General features: G+C 55.2%; 3 protein-coding genes across 3 annotated transcripts; all 3 read left to right on the top strand.

Moving 5' to 3' along the window:
• Positions 1-656: 656 nt before the first annotated feature.
• On the top strand, positions 657-5,061 carry LOC148828947 (E3 ubiquitin-protein ligase TRIM16-like). The gene is made up of 7 exons (XM_088922799.1): positions 657-1,179; positions 2,516-2,611; positions 2,664-2,897; positions 3,047-3,206; positions 3,449-3,508; positions 3,812-3,871; positions 4,252-5,061. Exons 1-7 carry the CDS (start codon positions 802-804, stop codon positions 4,803-4,805), a joined length of 1,542 nt encoding a protein of 513 aa, XP_088778925.1. The 5' UTR covers positions 657-801; the 3' UTR covers positions 4,806-5,061.
• A 3,976-nt stretch (positions 5,062-9,037) lies between these two features.
• LOC148828946 (uncharacterized) lies at positions 9,038-12,554 on the top strand. Its single transcript, XM_088922794.1, has 2 exons — positions 9,038-9,132; positions 10,087-12,554. Exon 2 carries the CDS (start codon positions 10,088-10,090, stop codon positions 11,828-11,830), a length of 1,743 nt encoding a protein of 580 aa, XP_088778920.1. The 5' UTR covers positions 9,038-9,132; position 10,087; the 3' UTR covers positions 11,831-12,554.
• Positions 12,555-13,818: 1,264 nt separating this feature from the next.
• On the top strand, positions 13,819-23,874 carry LOC148828945 (uncharacterized). The gene is made up of 6 exons (XM_088923534.1): positions 13,819-13,906; positions 14,626-15,073; positions 16,609-17,752; positions 17,834-18,029; positions 20,200-20,383; positions 21,467-23,874. Exons 1-6 carry the CDS (start codon positions 13,819-13,821, stop codon positions 22,368-22,370), a joined length of 2,964 nt encoding a protein of 987 aa, XP_088779660.1. The 3' UTR covers positions 22,371-23,874.
• The last annotated feature ends 2,059 nt before the right edge of the window (positions 23,875-25,933 follow it).

Raw genomic sequence — 25,933 nt, 5'->3', positions numbered from 1 at the left:
CTTCCTGCTGAAGCCCTGTCTCTACCAGGCACACCTCCAGATTCCAAGGTCATCTTACAAAGGAGATAACAGTGATTATGGTCTTGAGGTTTTTTTTTTTTTTTTTTCAATCATTAACTGGATTCTACCATCTGCTGCACTAAGGCTGGAGTGGGGGAGAGGCTGTTAATGTTTGAAAACTAGAGTGGTCTTAAGCTGTAGCTCCACGAGGAGTAGTGCATAACCCCTCACGAGTACTTCCTTCCCTTTCCATGCAGACGGGTACAAACCAAGGCGTGAGGATGAAGGCGGTTTGCTGTAGGCTGACCGGACGCAATCGAAGCTCCTCTGATCTGCTGCACAGGGAGTAATTGAGCTGGAGGGAGACGAGGCGGGCTTGTCACAGGGGAGGAGCCTTGGCTCAGATTCATCACTGTGCGATGTCCTTGATGTTGGGTTGGACTTTATTACCCTTTCGTTCCTCCTGCCCCTCTCTCCTCCCTCTGCCCTGCCTGTCTACTGATCTCGGAGCTGAATCGTCGACATTTTCTCTGCACTCTGGCTGACGCTGCCATCAAGCTTCAGTAGTCAATAACTATTATTGAACTGAGAACAATGGCCTCTAGTCTGTGGACTGAGGACAATTTCAGGTGTCCAATCTGTCTTCAGATACTAAATGATCCAGTGACTCTTCCCTGTGGACACAGTTACTGTGTGGGCTGTATTAAGAGTCACTGGGATCAGGATGATCAGACTGGAGTTTTCAGCTGCCCCCAGTGCAGAGAGACCTTCACCCCAAGGCCTGTTCTGGGCAGAAACATCATGCTGGCTGAAGTGGTGGAGAAACTGAAGGAGACAGGGCTCAGTGGTCCTCCTCCTGCTCCCAGTCCTGCTGGCCCTGGAGATGTGCTGTGTGATGTCTGCACTGGGAGACAGGTGAGAGCTGTGAAGTCCTGTCTGGTGTGTCTGGCCTCTTACTGTCAGACTCACCTCCAGCCTCACTGTGAAGCTGCTCCACTGAAGAGACACCAGCTGGTCGAGGCCACAGGACAGCTGCAGGACAAGATCTGCTCCACTCATGACAAACTCCTGGAGGTCTACTGCCGTACTGATCAGAAGTGTATCTGCATGTTGTGCATGATGGATGAACACAGAGGCCATGATACTGTCTCAGCTGCAGCAGGAAGGACTGAGAAACAGGTGAGACATTAACTTTATACTAGTAGCTGTCTGACTGAAAATGAAGGGATAGTATGTACTCTGTTATGTGATATGTGATCTGATCTTTAAGATATGTATTGTTTAAAATGTGGCTTTCTTTATAATAGCAAGCACTGCAATTCTTTGGTAACACAATACACTGAGCATCAGAAAGAAACCACCTCACACACGTTTTAAGAAATATAACGTATGTCGAAGAAAAGTCTTCACTCAGGTTAGGTGTGGTCAAGCAGAGTCCTTTATTCATGCGCATGGGGAGGATACAATCATGCAGATCTGTGAGTAACCTCTCCACCGACATGATAAATGCAATGAGTTTTATCCAGCACATTCACACAGGAAAGCTCATTCTAAGTTTCCATATTAGGAGTTGTTTTTCTCTCTACAAACATTTCTTTGTAATTGACCACGTTCTTCTTAAGAAGCAGTTCTACCTTGCATACAGACAAAAGGAAGTATATAAATAAAAGGTGTGAAATGACCTAGACACTTTGCGGTTTGTAATCTTAATGTCAAAAGGTCAAATAATATGCTTGAATTACCTTTTATACTGTTGTTGGGTAAAAAGCATTTTTCAAAGCCAACTAGTCACTATCTTATACACTTTAAAAAAGGTAAATGCTAAAATTCTTCCTCACGTATAAAGGTTGGATATTGATTAAAAGTTTTTAGCATCATTTATGACGGTGATACATGAGTGAAATCACATGCAGTTCCTCTCAAGAGAGGAAATAACATTTTCAAAACGTAGATATTTTCCAACGTGAGACTGAAATGAGAGCCTAATCAATTAGCAGCAGAGCCAGAATGGAGGTCGGAATCTGTCTCTCTCCCTTGTTATAAAGCGAAGTGGTCAAGAGGCTGAGATCATAGAAGATGTTGATTTCACATCCCAGTGAAGTAAGACGGCTGCATCCGTGGAGCTCCAACAACAAGCTGCTCGGATCAGGTAGCAGAGGTCAGGGTGGGTCATCGACAGGGGCCCGACAACAGTGTCCCCGCAGCCCAGGACCCTAAAAATTCAGAACGGATCAGTGTGAATTCTTGAACCCCTTCCACGAGATAACATGCATTGGAACAAGGAAGATGTTTCCAGGGTCAGAGTCTAACTGCTCACAGCCTCCAGAAGAGCAGAGTGGTTTTACTGCCCTGTTCCACAGATCAAGATATTGTTAAGTTGTTCATTTAATACTAAATCTGCGTACACTTTATATACATAGAAAATTGTTTTACTGTTTCAGTTTTCTAATGCTGCTGCTTAAATTAAGCTTATTTTATTACCGATTTCAGGGTGTTTTTCTGTGTTTCTCCACAGAAGCAGCTGGGGGCGACACAGACACAAACCCAGCAGAGACTCCAGGAGAGAGAGAAGGAGCTGCAGGAGCTGAGACAGGCTGTGGACTCACTCAGAGTGGGTATTGACCAGAGGAGTGGACACACTGACACACATTGAGCTCACTCAGAGCTCTGCACACACTGCAGTACAGGACACTGACAGGATCTTCACTGAGCTGATCCGCTCCATTGAGAGAACACGCTCTGAGCTCACACAGCTGATCAGAGCTCAAGAGAGGGCTGCAGTGAGTCAGGCTGACGGGCTCCTGGAGCGACTGGAGCAGGAGATCGCTGAGCTGAGGAGGAGAGATGCTGAGCTGAGCCAGCTCTCACACACAGAGGATCACATCCATTTCCTCCAGGTAACAGCACTGCTCTGGGACTCTCTGCAGTCCAGAAGGGAGTCTCTCACACACAGCTCTCCAATGGAGCTGCTCCTGGCTTCTCCCCAGGAATGTGTGCTGGAGCCCAGTGTGTTTGACTGGAAACTCCTCTCTCTTCCCTGCTGCAGAATTTCCAGTCTGACTGTGTCCCTCCTGGAGCTGGAGACTCACCCAGCATCACTGTCAGACCCCACTTCTCTCCTGAGGCTGTGAGGAGAGCTGTCTCTGGACTGAAAGAGCGACTGGAGGACGTCTGCAGGGAGGAATCAGTCAAGATCTCCAGGACAGGTTAGTGGAGAAATAAATGGTGTCACAGCTGATTAGCAATCATCACCACACCTCTTATTTTCTACAGATACTCATCTGACTCTGGGTCCTCATGTCAAATGACAGCAGAATGAACACAGTTCATAGACTAGTCCTGTTTCTATAAGAGCTAAAATAGAATAATCATGTTACAAGCAAAAAAAGATTTTTTTTGCAGCAGAAGCATCAACACTAATGAGATGTTTCTCTCTGTGTCCCTCCAGTGAGTGAAATTCGTAGTCCAGAGGGTCCAGGTCCCAGGACCAGAGAAGCACTTTTAAACCGTGAGGCTGTTTTCATTGCAATTCTTTAGTGAGAATGAAGTCCCACAGTCCCAGTACAGTAGGACAGTCTGTTACAATAGGAGCTACAGTCCCAGTACAGTAGGACAGTCCTGTTACAATAGGAGCTACAGTCCCAGTGCAGTAGGACAGTCTGTTACAATAGGAGCTACAGTCCCAGTACAGTAGAACAGTCCAGTTACAATAAGAGCTACAGTCCCAGTACAGTAGAACAGTCCTGTTAACAACAGGGACTACAGCCCCAGTACTTTATAATTTATATTACATTTCTCTCTGTGTCCCAAGTGAGTGACGTCTACAGTCTGCAGGCTCCAGAGCCCAGGACCAGAGCAGAGCTTTTTCAGCGTGAGTCTGTTTTCACTGCAATTCTTCAGTGGAAGGAGAATGAAGCTGATGTTACAAAACAGAAACACGCAGTGACAGAAATACACTGAATGGCACATGTTATACAGCACAGGAGGGTATGCTTTTGGAAGAGAAACACCCTATTATACAGCTTTATTATGCTGGACCTAATGCTGGACTGGGGGGTGGGACTTTAGTGGAGATCTGCTCAGGGATTGGTCTGTTCTGCCTGTCTGTCCTCTGACTGTCCTCTTCTCTCCAATCAGAAACCCCAGTGTGTATCTTACTGGGCTGTGGGGGCGGGACTCTAGTGGAGATCTGTTCAGGGATTGGTCTGTTCTGCCTGCCTGTCCTCTGACTGTGCTCTTCTCTCCAATCAGATGCCCGTCAGCTCACACTGGACCCCAACACGGTGTATAGATACCTCTACTTGTATGAGGGGAACAGGAAGGTGACTCGCAGAAAGACGCAACTGTCGTACCCTGATCACCCTGAGAGATTCGACTGTCGGTCCCAGGTGCTGTGCAGAGAGGGGCTGTCTGGGACCCGCTGTTACTGGGAGGTGGAGTGGAGAGGGGACCAGGTGTCTATTGGAGTTGCCTACAAAGGAATCAGCAGGAAGGGGTACAGTGCCAACTCTCACCTTGGACACAATAAGAAATCCTGGACTTTGCTATGTTCTGAGGACACATGTTCCTTCATCCACAGACATGAGGAAACTGCAGTAACTTTCTCTCCCTCCAGAATAGGGGTGTACGTGGACCACAGGGCTGGAACTCTGTCCTTCTACAGCGTCTCTGGAGACACAGCGACCCTCCTGCACAGAGTCCAGACCTCATTCACAGAGCCCCTCTATCCCGGGTTCGAGCTGTGGGGCGAGAGCACCACTGTCGCCCTGTGCTCCTCCTCAGTCCTCGTCTCCAGCGAGCTGTGACGTGTGTGTGTGTGTGTGTGTGTGTGGAGAGCGACAGAGCCGCTGGAGAGGGTCTGCGACGTGAGGCTGTGTGTCAGAGCTCTGTCATTTGGCCAGTAGCCATATCCCCCTGCAGCTCCCAGCTGACAGCCCCCTGGAGCCCAGCAGCATGAGCCTGGCCAGTACCTGGAGGGGAGACTCCTGGGAGAGCTGAGGCTGCTGCTGGGAGAGGTGTTAGTGGGGCCAGCAGGGGGTGCTCACCCTGCAGTCTGTGTGGGTCCTGATGCCCCAGTATAGTGATGGGGACACTAGACTGTAAACAGGCGCTGTCCTTCAGATGAGATGTAAAACCGAGGTCCTGACTCTCTGTGGTCATGAACAATCCCAGGGTGTCTCTCGAGAAGAGTAGGGGTGTCACCCCAGTGTCCTGGTCAAACTCCCCCCTGGCCTTTACCCATCATGGCCTCCTAATAACCCCCCTCTCTGAACTGGCTCCATCCCTCTGCTCCCCTCCCCACTGAGAGCTGGTGTGTGGTGAGTGTACTGGCGCACTATGGCTGCCGTCGCATCATCCAGGTGGGGCTGCACACTGGTGGGGGTGGAGGGGATCCCCATTACCTGTAAAGCGCTTTGAGTGGAGTGTCCAGAAAAGCACTATATAAGTGTAAGCAATTATTATCACCATCATCATCATCATCACGCGAGAGCAGCCATGGTTTTTCTCGGCTGTGCTGCAGCGGCCCCTGCTGGAGCAGTGAGGTGCTGGCAGTCGGGCCTCCGGTCGGCACCGGCTCTGGGCCCTGTGTGCCGGTCCTGCCTGGTTCAGTACAGCAGCAACGGACACTGCAGCGTCTCTGCCGGTTATAAAAACGGTTTGTTCTGCATGTGGGGATTCTGTCCCTAAGTTTTAGGAGCGATTATTAGTATCTACCCATCCGTTTTCCTGGAAGCCAGTTAACCTCCCAGCATGTCTTTGGACTGCGGGAGGCAACCGGAGCACCCGGAGGAAACCCACCTGAACACGGGGAGAACATGCAGACTCCACACAGACAGCACCCCAGGTGCCCCAGCACAGTGAGGCAGTAATGCTGACCCCTGCGCCACTGTGCCGCCCAGAGTATCGCTAGTTATTGTTTTAATGGATGGATATTGATCAGGATTAGCAGTCTGGACGGATTTCTTCTGTCCAGTCCAGTATCTTTCTGTTTCACACTTACGTGAATGAACCCCTTCACAAAGGTCAGCGATCAAATGGCTGAAACTCTCTTTCGGATGTGTGCAAGCTGTTTCCGGTGCTGTTCAAACTGTCCGTCTCTCTTCCTCGAGTTTCCATTAAACTTCACGGAGAAGAAAGAGGCTTTTGTTTTTTTGCTGTTTTTTGCGGAATCTGATGGGCTAGAGAGGTGGAGAGAGAGAATTAGTGCCGAGGGCTAACTTAGTTAATGGTTGAAAGATCAAAGTACATGCTTTTATTAATTAACTGACCCAGAATTATTAATTAAGGATCAGGTCTGTGCTTCTCTGACCTGTGTCCTGACCCCTCAGTCCACCCTGAGCTCTCCAGTGTCCAGAGACGCTGGGCTGGGTGACCCCTCAGTCCACCCTGAGCTCTTCAGTGTCCGGAGACGCTGGGTTGGGTGATCCCTCTGCCCACCCTGAGCTCTCCAGTGTCCAGAGACGCTGGGCTGGGTGACCCTTCAGTCCACCCTGAGCTCTCCGGTGTCCAGAGACGCTGGGCTGGGTGACCCTTCTGCCCACCCTGAGCTCTCCAGTGTCCAGAGACGCTGGGCTGGGTGACCTCTCTGCCCACCCTGAGCGCTCCAGTGTCCAGAGACGCTGGGCTGGGTGACCTCTCTGCCCACCCTGAGCTCTCCGGTGTCCAGAGACGCTGGGCTGGGTGACCTCTCTGCCCACCCTGAGCTCTCCGGTGTCCAGAGACGCTGGGCTGGGTGGGATATCGGCTCAACTCGCAGTGTCTTTAGTCCTTTGCAGACGAAACAGCTTATGTATGTTGACTTGTTTCGTTTTTTAAATTAAAATCTCGCTCTTTCTTTCCTGACACACAGCTGCATGGTTTTAGAATAGAGAATTCTGGAAAATTGTTTTCTAATTTAACTTCTGGCTCAATCCTCAACGTGACACACAGTGACCGGTTTCATCTTGATTTCTTCTTGTGTTTTTATACCTTTACTCTGTACGTCCACAGGGACTGGTTTTGAATTCTGAATTTTGTTTTGTTTTTGTTACTTCTGCCACATTTCTCTGTGTTGTGTGTGAAGTTTGGGATGGCTAAATGAATGCCTTCAAATAAAACCTGAAACCCTTTCCCTCCTGTGATGAAGCGAATGTGGAGTTCAAGTGAAAGGCGAGTAATTGCTTGGTGATGAAGTGACTGTTTTCCGTGTTGGAGTCTGCGTCAGTGTGCCCTGGCCTCTCCCTGATTCTCTCTCTCTCTCACGCTGTCTGAACGCTGTCAGCTCGTCTCAGCCTATAGCAATTTTCCACTGCCTGGCCTCTGTCCGAAGTCCTCTGTTGCTCTGTTGCTACAGACCGGCCCTGTAATCTTGTCAGTGCATTGATAGGTTTAGTTTCCACAGAAAACCTGTCTCCCTCTCGGTGTCTCAACCTCTATACCTCTCCGCTGTAAAATGGCAGAAGTCAGTATCTCTGTGGCTCAGGACCAGTTCAGCTGCTCCGTGTGTCTGGACATCCTGAAGGATCCAGTGTCTCTTCCCTGTGGACACAGTTACTGTGTGGGCTGTATTAAGAGTCACTGGGATCAGGATGATCAGACTGGAGTCTACAGCTGCCCCCAGTGCAGACAGACCTTCACCCCAAGGCCTGTTCTGGGCAGAAACACCCTGCTGGCTGAAGTGGTGGAGAAACTGAAGGAGACAGGGCTCAGTGGTCCTCCTCCTGCTCCCAGTCCTGCTGGCCCTGGAGATGTGCTGTGTGATGTCTGCACTGGGAGACAGGTGAGAGCTGTGAAGTCCTGTCTGGTGTGTCTGGCCTCTTACTGTCAGACTCACCTCCAGCCTCACTGTGAAGCTCCTGCCTTCAAGAGACACCAGCTGGTCGAGGCCACAGGACAGCTGCAGGACAAGATCTGCTCCACTCATGACAAACCCCTGGAGGTCTACTGCCATACTGATCAGAAGTGTGTTTGTTATGCTTGTCTTATGGATGAACACAGAGGCCATGATACTGTCTCAGTTGCAGCAGGAAGGACTGAGAAACAGGTGAGGACTTTGGTTGTTTTAATGAGCCATAATCAGTCCAGATCCAAGATCGATCATGAACATAGTGTTTTATTAAACAGAAGTTAGTATGAATTGAGCCTCTCTATTAAAATTGCTCCTCAATCAGAAAATATATTTTAATTAACAAAGGTAAACAAAGTACATTGAAAGTGTTGTCAGAAATGTCAGCCTTTCTTGACAAGTTGCATTGTTAAATTAAAATGTGAGTTGTGCAATATTTAGTATAATGGAGATGATCATGTTTTCCACTTTAAATTATTCTGCACTTATGGAGAAAGCTCTGGTGTGGTCATATAGACTGTGTTATATCGATCTATGACTGTTGAACACGTGGCAGTCTGGTGATTTTCTCCAATGCTTCCTTGATAAAGTAAAAAAAGTGAAGTTGTTCACTAGACTGCTATGCACCAGTGTGCTGTTCACCCGTGTTCTCTTCATCACTAGTGTGCTGTTCAGTGGTGCATTGTTAACTAGTGCACGATGCACCCGTGTGCTGTTCACCAGTGTTCTCTTCATCACCCGTGTGCTGTTCACTAGTGTGCTCATAGGTGAAGCAGCATGAGACCAGTTTGTTTTGTGAATCTACCCAGCATTACTAACGGAACAATTATTTTAAAAAGCTATTTTTCCAGATTACATCTTGCAAAGTATCAGATGCTATCACACTCCTTGACTCTAACTCTCACATTTCAAAGTTTTAAGATTTTTTTGCAACTCTATCCGAAACAGCTTTGCACACACACACACAGGTGACAAGGAGACGCGTATGAGTGTCTTTCCCAGCCGCACCGAACACACACACATCGTCTTGATCGCGTCCGAACCTAAATGTTATTTCCTTGACCTCGTTTACAGTTCACTGTCAGGGGTTCTCCGGATTAATGTCTTCTCGCCCCATTCCGCTCACATCACCTCTGCACAAGTGGACGGGCGAGCGCGCCGGGCTGCGCATGCGTCGCGGCGCGCTGCAGCCTGGGAGTTGTAGTTCCCCCCGGCGGCGGAGGAAGCGCCTCTGTGTGTCTGCGGCGCAGGGCGGAAGGAGCAGAGCAAGCGCAGACGGCGGCCGCTGCCGAGGTGCTGTGAACGGGGTAAGGACGTGTTCGACAGGCTCCGTCGCTAACGGACGCGGGGCGGCGCCGCCCTGTGCGGTTTGGCGGCCGGCTGCGGGCTTGCTTTGCTGGGCGTGAGAGAGTCTGCTCCAGCGCAGCCCAGCGCGACCTGTCCGCTGCCGGTGACACTGACCGTCACAGGCAGAATAATAATAATAATAATAATAATAATGACTCTAATAATAAGGGCACCGCGCCGGCATGCATACGCGCAGGCGGGCTGAATCTCTCTGCAGGCAGCCGGGGCTCGGCCTCAGTGACCGGGCCGCTGCGCCCCTCGCCGCCAGTCCGGGGCCGGGCTCCCCCGCGCTGGAAATGTCGGGGTGTCGCTTCCTGCGGGTGGGGTGCCGGCGTGCCCTGAACCTGCGGGGGTGCACGATGTGACGTCGGCGCGGAGCCGTCCGCGTGCCCTCGCGTTCGGAGCGTGTGTGTGCAGTTCGCCTCCGGGCCTCGGGGGGCGCCCGCGGCTCCTCCTGCTGCTCGGGCTGCGCAGATCAGGGCAGCTGGTGCAGAGCTTCCCTGTGAGTGTGAGACAGGGGGTGTGTGTGTGTATTTGTGTGAGTGTGTGCCTGTGTGTGTGTGTGTGAGACAGGGTGTGTGAGTGTGTTAGTGTGTGCCTGTGTGTGAGACAGGGTGTGTGTTTGTGTTAGTGTGTGCCTGTGTGTGAGACAGGGTGTGCGAGTGTGTGTTTGTGTTAGTGTGTGCCTGTGTGTGAGACAGGGTGTGTGTTTGTGTTAGTGTGTGCCTGTGTGTGAGACAGGGTGTGTGAGTGTGAGTGTGATGTCAGTGTGGCTCTCGCTGTCAGTCTGTGACCCTGGAGTGAGTGCTGGCTCGGGTTCGATCGATCTCCACTGGGCGCCGCGAGTCGGACCACCAGCAGCGAGCGGAACCGGACCCTGTGGACCGGTCTAACGGCTCTCCTCCCGCCGGCAGGATGGAGGACGAGCGCTCGGCGGAGCTCGGGCCGGGCCCGGTGCCCGCGCTGGCGCCGGCCCGCGTGAAGGCCGAGCCGCCGGACCCCTGGGCCCCCGGACCCGTGGACCCCCTGAAGCTGGAGCGCGAGGAGCCCGCCGGGCCCGGCGACGTCAAGGAGGAGATCTGCGAGGTGCGGGTCGGCTCGGACCGCGCCGGGACCGCCGAGCCGGGGCCCGAGAGCCCCCCGCAGCGCCGGCCCGGCCCGCCGGACCAGCGCTACCCCTGCGCGGACTGCCAGAAGAGCTTCCGGCTGCGGCGCCAGCTGGCGGCCCACCGGCGCCTGCACACGGGCGAGAGCCCCCACAGCTGCCCTGTGTGCCGGCGCGGCTTCCGGCTGCGGCGCCTGCTGGCGGTGCACGTCCGCGTGCACACGGGCGAGAAGCCCTACAGCTGCCCCGTGTGCCAGCGGCGCTTCAGCCGGGCGGGGAACATGCACCAGCACCGGCGCACGCACACGGGCGAGCGCCCGCACGCCTGCGCCGACTGCGGCAGGAGCTTCACCCGCGCCTACGACCTGAAGAAGCACCGGCGCATCCACACGGGCGAGCGGCCCTACGCCTGCGCCCAGTGCGGCGAGCGCCTGCGCACCTACGCCTGCCTCAAGCAGCACCAGAAGAGCCACGTGCGCGTGCCCTACGGCTGCCCGGACTGCGCCAAGACCTTCCTGAGCCCGGTGCAGCTGCGCGACCACCGGCGCGTGCACACGGGCGAGCGGCCGCACGCCTGCGCCCAGTGCGGGAAGGGCTTCACCAAGCCCCGCTGGCTCAAGCAGCACCTGCAGGTGCACTCGCAGGACAAGCCCTTCGCCTGCGCCGCCTGCGGCAAGGCCTTCCGCCGGCTGGCGCAGCTGCGCGAGCACCAGAACACGCACACGGGCGTGCGGCCCTACCCCTGCGCCCAGTGCGGCAAGAGCTTCAACTTCCGCAGCCGTTTGGCGCAGCACGCGCTGCAGCACACGGGCGAGCGCCCCTTCTCCTGCCCGCTGTGCGCCAAGCGCTTCATCAACCCGGACTGCCTGAAGCGGCACGGCCTGACGCACTCGGGCGAGCGCCCGCACGCCTGCGCCGACTGCGGCCGCGGCTTCGCCCGCGCGCACGACCTGAAGAAGCACCGGCGCAGCCTGCACGGCGGGGAGCGGCCGCACGCCTGCGCCCAGTGCGGCGAGCGCTTCCGCACGCCGGGCGGCCTGAGCCGGCACCGCCGGGCCCACGGGCCGCCGGCCCACGCCTGCGCCGACTGCGGCCGCAGCTTCCGCAAGGCCTGCGAGCTGAAGGAGCACCGCGCCTCGCACACGGGCGAGAAGCCGCACGCCTGCGCCCAGTGCGGCAAGCGCTTCTACTACCCCAGCCGGCTCAAGCTGCACCTGCGCGTGCACACGGGCGAGCGGCCCTACCCCTGCGAGCACTGCGGCAAGAGCTTCAAGAACCTGCGCTGGCTGCGCCGCCACCGGCTGGCGCACGCGCCCGACGCGCCGCACCGCTGCGCCGACTGCGGCCGCGGCTTCCGCACGCCCTTCCAGCTGCGGCAGCACCAGGCCGAGCACGCCGGCCGCCGGCCCCACGCCTGCCCGCAGTGCGGCAAGAGGTTCAGCCACCGCAGCAACCTGAAGAGGCACTCGCGCACGCACGCGCCGGGGGGCCCGGGCGGCCCTGCTCAGGCCCCGCCCCAGCCGGCCGTCTACGAGATCGAAGTGGTGGTGTGAGAGCAGGTCATCGATACACACTGATACACACTGCTGCACACTGACACACACCAGTACACACTGCTGCACACTGACACACACCAGTACACACCGCTGCACACTGACACACACCAGTACACACTGCTGCACACTGATACAGACCAGTACACACTGCTGCACACCGACGCACACTGATGCACACCAATACACACTGACACACACCAGTACACACTGCTGCACACCGACACACACACTAACACACTGATGCACACCAGTACACACTGTACACTGACACACACACCGACACACACTGCTGCACACTCCGACACACACTGACACAGACTGATGCACACCAACACACACAGACACACACACAATCACACACAGATGCGCACAAACACAGACATGCACACCAACACAAAGTCACGCACACACTCGCAGACATGCTCGTAGACATGCACAGACGCGCAGACACACTCCGATACACACCAATACACACTGTTGCACACTGACACACTCTGATACACACCAGTACACACTAACGCACCCACTCACACACCTGTCTCTGTGCAGCAGAGACTGCAGTGTGTGGAAACGGTGAACTACGACAAACCCGTCTTTGTGCTGATCCAATATTAGACTATAGATCCTGTTATCTAGCAACTCTCTCGTCTGGTCTGTGAACTGAAACTGCTGCAGCTGTTGTCTGGAGCGAAATAAAACACACATCTTGGTCGAAAATAAATGGTGTGGCTTCATCGGGCCGGTGAAACTGTTTTCGTACATCTCCTGTGTGAGGGGTGTGAGGAAGAGGCCGCCTTCTTGTGTCCCAAGCAGCATGAATGCACTGAGCTCCGGTGTTGATCCGAGTGTCGGGCCCGGTCCTGTGGAGCTGACCGTCTCTCGCGATCAGAACTTTGTCTGGGCCAGTCCCGAAGTTTCTGTGGTCAGAGATACCAACACTGACTCCACCCCCTGCTGATATCGACACTGACCCCACCCCCTGCTGATACTGACACTGACCCCACCCCCTTGCTTACACTGATGCTGACTCCACCCCCAGCTGACACTGACCCCACCCCAGCTGACACTGACCCTGACTCCACCCCCAGCTGACACTGACCCCACCCCTTGCTGACACTGACTCCACCCCCAGCTGACACTGAAACTGACTCCACCCCCAGCTGTTACTGACCCTGACCCCACCCCCTGCTGATACCGACACTGACTCCACCCCCAGCTGATACTGATCCCGACCCCACCCCCTTCTGACACTGACTCCACCCCCAGCTGATACTGACCACACTCCCTGCTTATACCGACACTGACCCCACCCCCTTCTGACACTGACCCCACCCCATGCTGACACTGACCCCACCCTGGTTCAAGTCTGGTGATCTCAGTTGGACCCGGGTCCGAACAGGAGGCGTCAGGACAGCTCTGAATCTATCCTAATTCAACCCCCCCTCCCGAGAACGAGATATTTCACTCACATCACACACTGAAGAGCAAGTTGATCTGTTTATTTAGAGGCTTCAGCGAAGAACCTTCTGCATCTTACCGCGTCTGCATGTGACAACAGTCTCTCGTCAGCAGCGGGCGATGAGCCGGGGTCTCCTCTCGTCCGGGATACCGCCCGAACCAAGCGCCTCACTCCTGCCTGTGTCTGATCGTCTCTGGAGGCTCCTTGGAAAACTGGCAGAGCGACAGTTCCATCCAAGCGGAAAACGGGGCTCTGCTGGAAATAATCCTTGTAAACAAGACCAAAGCGATTCCCTGAGTTTAGAAAACAATCGCAAATCAAGCAAACTAATTTGGGAGCAGTGATTAAGACCAGGGGCCTCATGGTGGTGCAGGTCAGCACTGGGATCAGTCCCTGGGATGCTGTCTGTGGGGAGTCTGCATGTTCTCCCCATGCTGGTGTGAGTTTCCCCCGGGTGCTCTGGTTTCCTTCCACAGTCAAACACTTGCTGGCGGGTTATTGGGTGTCTGGGGACTCTGGTGTGAGCATGAGCGACCAGTGTCCAGGCTCTGTTTGTCTACATCGGACACAAACCCGTAAACCGCAAATAGCTCCATCTCCGAAAACACCGTCGGGTGAGTTACTTCACACCGTGCTGACCTGACCGAACGACTTGTATGCATTTCGTCGCGTTGTGTGAATCGGGATTTCTGACGATATTTTGAGGAAAATCTAAAAATCGAAACCTTAACACCTGCAGTCGCGTCGTAGCAAAAAGTTCGACACTTTTTTTATTTTTGGTTCCAAACTTTATTAAAACATCATAAACATCAAACAGGGAGAAACAGTATCCGAAAAAGACACGTGAGTAACAGAAACTCCGAGCGTTGCCACCAGAGACAATTACAAATCTGAGCAGTTCGATGTTTTACCACATCAAAAGTTTTAACAAATCCTTTTTGGACGCTGTCATTTTCCATGCTTTTGGTGTATTTTAAGCAGCAGTGAATTTCCACCTGACGGGCATTAAAAGAGGGAGCACTGCGGGAGTATGATGACTCTGTCGGAGCTGTAGTCTCTCCCCCAGAGCCCTCATGTGCCTAAGGAAAAAAAGAAACACGTTGCGTCATCATCCGGCGACGCTCCCCTCTTGACACCTCGGGCACCCTGGTGAACACCAACAACACATTTTTACTGAGATCGAAACAGTAGAACGTATCGGGGAGGGGGTCCGTGCGGAGCCATAAAGGACATCCTCCGGGTCCCCCCTCATTTCTCTCTATCTGTCTGCAGAGCATGCCGCTAGCGCCCGGTTGCCCCGGCGCGTCCCTGTGACGCATCCCCCTTACGTCAGCGCTGCGCGACGTCTCCTGGCGCAGCTGCGCGCTGGGACACCTTGTAGCCACACGGTGCCGGCTGGGCTCCGGGTCCGACCGCAGGGTGGAGGTACCGTGGCGGTCGGAGACTGTGAGCCCGCTGCACAGGCCCAGATCAACCCGCAGCGCCGCTCCCAGCATGTGGCAGTGCAAGGCGTTCGGCTGCACCAACAGCCGGCGCAAGACCGTCAAGAAGAAATTCTTCTGCGTCCCCAAGCCCACCAACCCCGAGCGGGCGGTCATCGTGAAGAAATGGCTCCACAATCTGGGCACGGGCCACACGCTGGACACCTTCCCGTTCGGCCGCAACGCCGTGGTGTGCGAAGACCACTTCACCCCGGACTGCTACGAGCGCGACCTCAAGGCCGAGCTGCTGGGCTGCAAGCCCAAGACCCGCCTCAAGCCCGACGCCGTGCCCACCAGCGTGTGAGTGCTGATCCGGGGTTCGACCCGAGCTGTCTGTGGGGACTTTGCATGGTCTCGCTGTGTGTGTGTGTGTTTGTAATTTGGCCTCAAGTCTGTGGGGGGGTCAGAGGGATTGCGTGTTTTAGGAATTGGGGTGCTGTTTGGAGAACTCCGGAGCGAGTGGCCCCTATCCTGCCAGCAGTCTTCCAGAGTGGTGAGAAAGAGTGAAGGGAGCAGCTGTTGCACATGAAGAGATGCGTTTTGCGGCAGAGCTGAGGCTGTGTGATCGCTGCCCCAGTCAGTCCCAGGGTGTGTGAATTCAGGAGAACTGGGCTGTGTGAATTCAGGAGAGCTGGGCTGTGTGAATTCAGGAGAACTGGGCTGTGTGATTACTGCTCCAGTCAATCCCAGGGTGTGTGAATTCAGGGGAACTGGGCTGTGTGAATTCAGGGGAACTGGGCTGTGTGAATTCAGGAGAACTGGGCTGTGTGATCGCTGCCCCAGTCAGTCCCAGGGTGTGTGAATTCAGGAGCTTGGCTGTGTGAATTCAGGAGAACTGGGCTGTGTGATTACTGCTCCAGTCAATCCCAGGGTGTGTGAATTCAGGGGAATTGGGCTGTGTGAATTCAGGAGAACTGGGCTGTGTGATTACTGCTCCAGTCAATCCCAGGGTGTGTGAATTCAGGGGAACTGGGCTGTGAGAATTCAGGAGAACTGGGCTGTGTGAATTCAGGAGAACTGGGCTGTGTGAATTCAGGAGAACTGGGCTGTGTGATCGCTGCCCCAGTCAGTCCCAGGGTGTGTGAATTCAGGAGAACTGGGCTGTGTGATTACTGCTCCAGTCAGTCCCAGGGTGTGTGAATTCAGGAGAACTGGGCTGTGTGATTACTGCTCCAGTCAGTCCCAGGGTGTGTGAATTCAGGAGAACTGGGCTGTGTGAATTCAGGAGAACTGGGCTGTGTGATCGCTGCCCCAGTCAGTCCCAGGGTGTGTGAATTCAGGAGAACTGGGCTGTGTGAATTCAGGAGAACTGGGCTGTGTGATTACTGCTCCAGTCAATCCCAGGGTGTGTGAATTCAGGGGAATTGGGCTGTGTGAATTCAGGAGAACTGGGCTGTGTGATTACTGCTCCAGTCAGTCCCAGGGTGTGTGAATTCAGGAGAACTGGGCTGTGTGATCGCTGCCCCAGTCAGTCCCAGGGTGTGTGAATTCAGGAGAACTGGGCTGTGTGAAGTCAGGAGATCTGGGATGTGTGATTACTGCTCCAATCAGTCCCAGGGTGTGTGAATTCAGGAGAACTGGGCTGTGTGAATTCAGGAGAACTGGGCTGTGTGATTACTGCTCCAGTCAATCCCAGGATGTGTGAATTCAGGGGAACTGGGCTGTGTGAATTCAGGAGAACTGGGCTGTGTGATCGCTGCCCCAGTCAGTCCCAGGGTGTGTGAATTCAGGGGCACTGGGCAGTTCTGGAGTCTCTGTGTGTGTAGGAGTGTGTGTGAGTGTGCGCTGTGTATGAATGACCCGGGACAGTGCTCATGCCGTCTCTCTCCGTGCAGCAGGGCGCCGGGGGAGAAGCCGGGAGAATCCGGGCCGGAGCCCGTCCGCGTCAAGCAGGAGGCCGCGGAGCTGGACTACGACATAGTCAAGTGCGAGGAGGTCGAGCAGCGGTGCGACCCCCCGGTGAAGACGGAGCCCGCGGGGCTGGAGTGCGGCGCCCCCCCCTGGCCGGGCGGTGAGGTGGGGGCCGCCCCGCCCGTCCGCGTGAAGGCGGAGCCGCCCGACCCGCTGGGCCCGGCCCCGGCCGTGAAGGCGGAGCCGGAGGAGGAGCCGGTGTCGGGGGGCCGCGCCGCGCCCCCGCCTCCCGCCGCCGCCCCCCCGCCCCCCCAGAAGAGCTACACCGGCCTGCTGTACCTGAAGAAGCGCAAGCAGCACTACGTCACCTACGCCTGCGCCTTCTGCGAGAAGATCTTCCGCACCAAGGGCCACTTCCAGCAGCACGAGCGCACGCACACGGGCGAGCGGCCCTACACCTGCCCGCTGTGCGGCAAGAGCTTCACCCGCAACACCATCCTCAAGGACCACCAGCGGCGGCACCGCGGCGAGCGGCCCTTCGCCTGCGACACCTGCGGCAAGAGCTTCGTGGTCAAGAAGTACCTGCAGCAGCACCGGCTGGTGCACGCCGACCGCGCGGCGGGCCTGGCGCGGAGGAAGCACGCCTGCCCCGTGTGCCAGAAGAGCTTCCGGGTGCGCTCCGTGCTCAAGGAGCACCAGCGCATCCACACGGGCGAGCGGCCCTTCGGCTGCCCGCGCTGCGGCAAGACCTTCATCTCCCGCAACGCGCTGAAGCGGCACGCCCGCACGCACGCCGGCGGCGACGCCCACGCCTGCCCCGTGTGCCAGAAGAGCTTCGCCTGCCGCCGCTCGGTGAAGATCCACCAGCGCGTGCACTCCGGCGAGCGCTCCTTCAGCTGCCCCGTGTGCCGCCGCAACTTCCGCCTGGAGCTCAACATGAAGCGCCACCTGGAGACGCACCAGCGGGGGGCGCCGCGGCCCCCCCCCGCCGCGCCCGAGCAGGCGGGGCAGGCGGCGCACAAGGTCCAGGCCGACCACAACTACAACAGGTACGGGCAAGCCGGGGCGCCGCGCGGGGAGCGGCAGGAAGTGAGGGTCCCCCCGCAGGAAGTGGTGTACGAGGTCGAGGTGGTGCTGTGAGGGCAGACGAGGGACGAGAGACTCGGACGCTGTGTGGTTCCCCTGCGGCTGTGTGCCACCCTGCTCCAGCACCAGGGGCGTGTCGCCGAGCTCAGCCCTGGACCCAGGAGGGATCACCTGGACCTGCTGGGCCCGGTTACGGCTCTAGATGTCCGTCCTTCAACGCCCAGCTGTTCCTTGGCCGGGCTCCCTGGAGACCAGGCCAGTGTCCCGGGAAAATACGGCAGTCAGTTCACGACGCTGTCGTCTGGAAGAGGACAGTCGAGTTAAGTGGCAGGAGACGGAGGCGTTACTGAGCAGACGGGAGGCAGGGAAGGTCACTGTGCTGCTTGACAGGCGTGACCACAGACGTCCCGCTGGAGGCCTCAGGATGAGGCCAGAGCGGCTCCGAGCAGGGTGACGGACATCGTGTGGTCACCTGGGTGTGGCTGAGTGGCCTCAAGGGGACAAGAGCTGTATAATAGAAATAAAATGATTGGCGTGTATCTGAATTTCGAGTTATTTGAATGCATTCATTAAAATGCAGCTTCCTTAAATGGTGGTAGTTCCGTACCCTATCAGCAGCTGAAACAGTGTGCAGGGTGTGGTGTGTTCAGTAGCAGTGAGTGGATTTGCTAAGCTCGTGTCTCACGGTCGAGTTTTGAGCCTTGGACTGCACCTGAGCACTCTCTCCTGGGCGTGTCCTTATCGGAACAGTTCTCTGAGTGTCGTCTTTTGTTCTGGATTGGATAAACGTCATTTGCATTTCCAAAGTGGCCCCTGGGCTTTGACGAGCCCTTCTGCAGGTACGCTGTAGTGCAGCGTGTGTGTCTTCACCTGTGAGCTCGTCGTCGTCCTGTCTGTTGAACTACACGTGGAGCACAAATCCGTGTTTCCCTGCCCTCTACTGACTTACTGCTCTATACCAGTGAAATAAATGTAAGGTATTTTCTTGTCTTTGAGCAGAGCGGAGTTCACCAGTGTATGATCTGAGTCATTGCTCTTTTTTAAGATTTGCCATGACTCGTTAATCACTATGACGGATAAGTCCGTGGGTGAAAGAGGTCAGGTGGGAGCTGAAGCTGGAGTGTGACTCTTCACAGCCTGTCGCTGGTCGTACTGCAGAGAATCATCTTACTGCACAGATGTTCGCAGAAGCTCAAGGCAAGAGACACTTGTTCCCCACCCCCACCACCCTTTGTGTAGTCCCTTCAGCTACTTTAAATGCACTTTCACAAAGTTTCCACCTGTTCCCTTGGGATGCGTGCTTCACGGACACGGTCCGGAGGAAGCTGAGGGGTTGCAGGATGAGCCGGGACAGAGATGGGAAGAGATGGGATTCTTTCCAGTTTCCAGGGATCAGAGGAGGTGGAGTTTTTCTGAAGAACAGGCGGGCTCTGCACACATGCTCCTCAGGTAAAACTGTTTCGTTGCCACCTGCTGGTCGGTTTTGGGACTTTCCTTCAATGTATTTGCTTACAAACGAGCCAAGAACGGTATTCATGAGTGATAATCTTGACCATGTGCAGTGGATAGAGTCAAAGACGCATTCTGAAAGCTTGCTTTCTTTGAGTGCATCTTAAAATTTCATTAAAGTGGATTAAAAGATGCTTTTATAGTATAGAAATGTTGGCAGCTGTATTAGAGTGCTTTCCAGTTTCACAAAAGACAGCTCTATAACATGATTTGCATTTTCAAGTCATTTGTGCCTGATGAAAGGGGCTCAGTGCGACTGGTGTGCCTTAGTATCTGGGTTACTGGTCTGTTCCTGGACGTTTACCAGTCAGCACCTGAACTTCACAGCTACAGTCCTGCTGCACGTGTCTGATCCAGTGTGCCTGGACAGCTGTCCCTGGGGACTGTGGTCGTTTTCTCCCTGTACAGCAGATGAGATACTCTGACATGTTGTATAGGTATATACATTGTTGAAGGGCTTGCAGTGCTTCACACTGAGCAGATAGTTTCCGTTCACTTCAAGCTGAGTGTTACTGACTTCGTGGACTGAGTGCAGAACCATCAATTCGCCACAGAGATCGGCATCTGTAATAAAATGCAGCAGAAACATTTCCCCAGAACCGGGTTCATAAACCACGGATTCGGGGCTTCAATTAGCTAATTAAGTCGGTTTAGTGTTTTGGACTACGAACAAATCTACACGCTTTCAGGGTGATGAACGTCTTCTGCTGTACTGTTTTAATCATTTTGTATACAGTACTGTAATCTTTTGCGTTGTGCACAGTGACGCTCAGAGTTATAAAACATTAAAACATATACAGCCTTACTTTAAAGAACCCTTTCTTCTATTTTTAAATTGCAAAAACAAATTACAATGAGACTTTCCTGGCTCCTGCCCGGCTCGGGAAGAAGCGGGGGGGGTTATAGATCTCAATTAAACCGTCGGCCGCAAGTAGCGCTATCGAATGCAGCCCCATTCCCGCTCCCCCGTGTGCATTTAGTACACAACCCTTCTCGCACCCGGGTCCAGACCGTCACATGTCCCCTCGGCTCCTCCAGCTCAATCGGGCACCGGAACCGACTCTCGGGGGGAACGTTTCCACCGGATCCAGAAAGCCGAGGGACCGACTTCCTACGGGAGGGGGGGAGGCGTGGAGTCACCACGGACGGCGCGTCCTGGATGGGGTGAGAGAACGGGTCGGGTCGGGTCGGGTCGGACCGGACCGGACCGGACCGGGTGTGAAACCCGAGCTCAGTCCGGGGTTCGGGTGACACAGGCGCGCACACGGGTCCGAGAGGGGAGATAGAATTACTGGAGAAGATGCTGCACAGCAAAACAAACACAAACACACACACACACACGCACACGCACACGAGCGTGAGAATCACGCACAGTAACGATCAGTCTCCGCACGCCTTAAAAGCGTCTACATTGTTTTTACACACAGCGGGCATTTGCATCGCCTTGAGTGTTGTGGGTTTTTTTTTTGTATGCTACAAATATTTAACTTTTGAATGCGTAGATTTTTGGTTTACAGTGTTGTCAGAATACTGTGCAGCGTGTTCGCCGTCTCTGTCAGCCTGTGATGACTCAGTCGAGCCACACGGGTGCGCCCTTCAACTCGGCGGCCCCGGGGCTCCGGAGAGGATGTGCACCAGGACTTCAAGTCCGACGTGGGCAAACGGCGCATTTTGCATTTTAGTTCCCGTCGGCCTCGCAGTTAATTTCTCCAGCGCGACCGAGTTGTCTTTTAAATTACTTTAGCAAAGGAAGCGCATTCTTACAGCTCTCATCTAAGTCCTGGACTCGGCATTATACCGATTTTTTTTCCCCACACTTCATTATGATTACAGTCTTATGGTCCCCTTGGGCAGGGCGGGGCGGGGCAGGGCCATCGGCTCAGCTCCTAACGAACCAAATCGAACCAAATACGGGCTTGATGGGACCAGCCAGTCAGGTGGCTGCGCTCGACAGGGAACCATGAGGATGTGCGGGGCGCTGGCCAGTGCGCGTGTACACGGGTGCTGTGAAGAGCAGCGATATCAAAAATCCTTAATCCGCAGGAGCTGGGAGGAGCCAGTGCAGTGCTTCCACGAAGCCAGTAAACTTATGACCGATCCGGTCCCCGGAAATGGCCATCCACCAAAAATCAGCCCCCTCACCACGGGGCCTCCTGTCCCGGCAGGGGTGCGCTGTTGGTTCGGGTCTCGAAGGCGTTGTAAGGGCTGGAACACGTTTGCCAACGTTTCACTGTCTTTGGATGACAGAGGCCGGAGGGTTCCTGCCGGGTTCGAGCGGGACACCGGGATGGAGTTCGCCAGCGTCAAGGAAGAGGCTGTGGACGTGGCCCTCTGCGTTCAAGAGGAGGCCCCCGAGCTGCACGGCGCGTGCTGGGGTCCCGTACCGGACCCCACGGCGGGGCTCTGCTCCGGCCCTCGGCCGCTGCCCGCGGAGGAGGGGGGGCCCCCGGGCTCGGGTCCGGAGCGCCTGCGCCCCCTGCGGGAGAAGAGGCAGAGGCCCCGAAGCCCCCGGCCGCCGCGCGGGCCGGAGAAGCTGTACCCCTGCCCCGACTGCCCCAGGAGGTACACCACGCTGTGGAACCTGAAGAGGCACTGGCAGGCCCACTCCTGGGGGGCGGTGGTGGAGAAGCTGTCGGCGGGGGGCCGGCCCTGCCCGTGCCCTCGCTGCCGGCCGGGCTGTCCGGGGCCCGATCCCCCGCCGGCCCCGCGCCCGCTCCCCGGCCCCGGGCCGCGCCCCTACGGCTGCCCGCAGTGCCGCCGGGCCTTCGGCTCCTCCAGGGCCCTCAAGTGCCACCTGCGCGCCCACAGGGTCCCGAAGGGCCGGGACTCGCACCCGCGGCCGCGCCCGGAGCAGAGCCACCGGCGGGGGACTCCCGCGGGGGCGGGGGGCCGCGAGGGGCCGGGCGCGGCAGGCAGGGGCCACGCGTGCGTGGCCTGCGGGCGGGCCTTCGGCAGCTCCGCCTCCCTGAGGCGGCACCGCCTGCTGCACACGGGGGAGCGGCCCTTCGCCTGCGCCCTCTGCCCCAGGCGCTTCCGCCAGGCCCCGCACCTCAAGGCCCACGCGCGCACCCACGCCGCCGGCGCCCGCCACAGCGCCACGGCCGGGCTCACGGGGGGCGGGCTGGTGTACGAGATCGAGGTGGTCCTGTGAGCGGGTGCGCGTTCGGGACTGTTCGGTCAGTGTGGCGTCGCGGGAGGCCGCAGCACAGGACTCGTCGTCACGAGCGAGGGCCACCGTCCGGGCGCCGGCGGCGTGTGCTCATGGCCACCGGGGGGCGCTGTCGGACGCTTTCTGTAAGGGTGGGCACCCGAGCTTGTAGAAAAAGTAGGAGGTTGTAGGCCTGTCTGGAGAAAAGGATCAATTAAAATTGGGCACAAATCAACTCGCAGAACCCTCTGCAAAACCAGAAGGGTCCGTTCCTTCTCCGTTACACCAACCGGTTCATAATAAATACTAATGATCAAGTCAGCGTGTTACTTATGGGTTACGGCATCATATGGCATACAAATTGTAAATTAAGTAAAATGCAGACCACAAATGTGCCGCTAAAGGAACATATAGATACAGCATTGGGAACCGACCTGCAGGGTCTCTTGTTGCCAGGGGGAAGGTTTTTGGTGCCGGACCTTGAAGGACAGTTGCCGTCTTCTGCTCCGGTGGAGCAATGGACAGTGTATTTTCTCAGTTTAATTGCTTTGACGTTTGGCCGACGGTGCACAGAGCCCTTGGAGGAGAGCAGCCGGGGTGAGACTGTACCGTGTCCAGGTCTGCGCCCCGCCATACAGACGTGTTTGTCTCATTACAGTTCTAGGAATCCTAACACTGGCCGCCCCTGTATACGGTGATACAAAATCTGAAATACTGTAGTTAGGATGGGGATTGGGATTGGCCGTTACCAAGCTGTGCTGCACACTCTGCTTCACCCCCGCCAGCACAGCTGTGCTTCCTCGCTGAACGCTGCAGCCACTCTTGGGTGAAATAGCTTTCAATCTGCACGAGTCCCAGGCCCCTTCCCCAGCCTGCCTGCCCTGCAGTTGGGATTGTTGTGGAAATTTCCAGGTAACGAGCAGCCGAATGTCAGCTCGACTGCACCGTCGCTCCCCGGCCCCCTGCTGCGTGCGAGAGCCCGAGTTCCTGCGCCGGTGTGTCTGTTTCTGCGAGTGGCTGGTGAGCGGCGCTGTTCTGGTTCCGAGTCTTTGCTGCTTTCTGCGAATGCAGAGTGTCCCGACTTCATCGGGAACAAGTCCCACGCTCCCACCACCCTCTGTGTACAGAAACCGTGTGCCCCAGAATGGACTGGTGCCCTGGTGCCCTGTCCAGTGTGCCGTCCCCCTGACCCTTGCCAGCAGTCGACGGCTGTCTGAGCCTGATGAGGCATGCAGGTTTCTCTATGCTGACATTCGTTTCTGAATTACTCCACCAAACGTTTCTGTCCTGAGGATGGAGGATGTGAAACTGGGTAATGGGCTTTGATGTTACTGGGTTCCCACCACATGAATGCACAGAGATCCAGTACCTTTAACATTTGTGACTATGTAAATGTGCCAGCTTGGATAAAAGTGGCCTGTCTCACACACGCAGTATGGAATAACAATTTCATTAGTCACTTGTGGAACAGTTTGTTTTTAACAAAAAATAAAACAATTACAGTAGATCACCAATGGCATAGAGGCGTGTTTTGCCAGGTGGCTGTGGGGTCCTGTTCGGACCCGGTGCCTCACGCAGGAGGGGGTGAGGAGGACCTTCCCCCCCCCCCACCCACCCCAAGAACAAAACGACTTTTGCCATAATTAAAGATAAAAATGAACAGTCCTCTAGAATCTAGATGATGTGATATTCACAACTACAATGTGAGTGTCTCCATCAGAGAGCAGACAGGGTGACGGGCTCAGTCCTGTACATGTCTAAAGATTCTCCTGGTCTAACGGGGTCCTGAGAGAACTTCTCACTGGGCTCAGTCTGTGGGCCGAGTCCCTGCCTCTCCCCAGCCTGCTGCCCAGCGCGTCTGGTCTGGGACACGCGGCCCAGGGGCTGCAGGTCCCCCTCTCTCTCTCTCTCCCATCGCCCCCACCGGGGTTCCGGGGAAGGACAGGAGGGGACGCGTTGATCTCACCGTATCGTGTCCGCCGAAGACTCGACAGGTTTATAGCGCTGCGAGTGCTGCCGGTGTGTCTCCAGCTCGGAGCCCCCCTGGAGATCTGTGTGCCCCTCTGAAGCTGGGCACGACACCGGGATCTTCCCTCCCTCCCTGCGGCTGCTCCGGGACCCCGGACACTTCGGCTCTTGTGCGGTGTGCGGTCATCCTCCTCAATCCGAGCGACCGCGGACCCTCGGCTCGACTGGATTTACAGCAAGACCGGCCCCGGACAGCTGCGTCGATCCTCGCCTCCGACGGGTCTTTAATTGACTGGCAGCGCGACCCCCACGGACAGCATGAGTTAGAGTTGACCTGTCGCGTGTGATGGATCACTGCTGCACTCCTGGTTAACGCGCACTATACATTGTGCTTAACAGATGGGTTAGTGCTCAATAAAGTGGGCGCAGTCAAGATGTACAAGTGCAGTGGCAAACCCCAGCAGAGCCGTGGACAGGTGTTCATGAGACACCAACAGGTACAGCGACTGTTTCAGGCTTGACCGGGCGAGGATGCATTTAACCAGAGCCCATCCTGGATTGATATTGCACAGGTACTGAGGATGAGATATCACTGAGTCACAGGATATTGATATTGATATTGACTAGTTATTGAGTATTGGATATCACTAAGTGACAGTATATTGATATCACTGACGGTGTGCTGATATCACTGACAGTGTGCTGATATTGCCAAGCGACAGTATATTGATATCACTGACAGTGTGCTGATATCACTGACAGTGTGCTGATATTGCCAAGCGACAGTATATTGATATCACTGACAGTGTGCTGATATCACTGACAGTGTGCTGATATTGCTAAGCGACAGTATATTGATATCACTGACAGTGTGCTGATATTGCCAAGCGACAGTATATTGATATCACTGACAGTGTGCTGATATTGCCAAGCGACAGTATATTGATATCACTGACAGTGTGCTGATATTGCTAAGCGACAGTATATTGATATCACTGACAGTGTGCTGATATTGCCAAGCGACAGTATATTGATATCACTGACAGTGTGCTGATATTGCCAAGCGACAGTATATTGATATCACTGACAGTGTGCTGATATCACTGACAGTGTGCTGATATTGCTAAGCGACAGTATATTGATATCACTGACAGTGTGCTGATATTGCCAAGCGACAGTATATTGATATCACTGACTGTGTGCTGATATTGCCAAGCGACAGTATATTGATATCACTGACAGTGTGCTGATATCACTGACAGTGTGCTGATATTGCTAAGCGACAGTATATTGATATCACTGACAGTGTGCTGATATTGCCAAGCGACAGTATATTGATATCACTGACAGTATATTGATATCACTGACAGTGTGCTGATATTGCCAAGCGACAGTATATTGATATCACTGACAGTGTGCTGATATCACTGACAGTGTGCTGATATTGCCAAGCGACAGTATATTGATATCACTGACAGTGTGCTGATATCACTGACAGTGTGCTGATATTGCCAAGCGACAGTATGTTGATATCACTGACAGTGTGCTGATATCACTGACAGTGTGCTGATATTGCCAAGCGACAGTATATTGATATC

Source organism: Atractosteus spatula, chromosome 8, assembly GCF_055471065.1.
Source record: "Atractosteus spatula isolate fAtrSpa1 chromosome 8, fAtrSpa1.hap1, whole genome shotgun sequence".
Lineage (NCBI taxonomy): Eukaryota > Metazoa > Chordata > Actinopteri > Semionotiformes > Lepisosteidae > Atractosteus > Atractosteus spatula.
The sequence above is the reverse complement of the archived record's forward strand: the minus strand, read 5'-3'. Positions and strand labels throughout refer to the sequence as shown.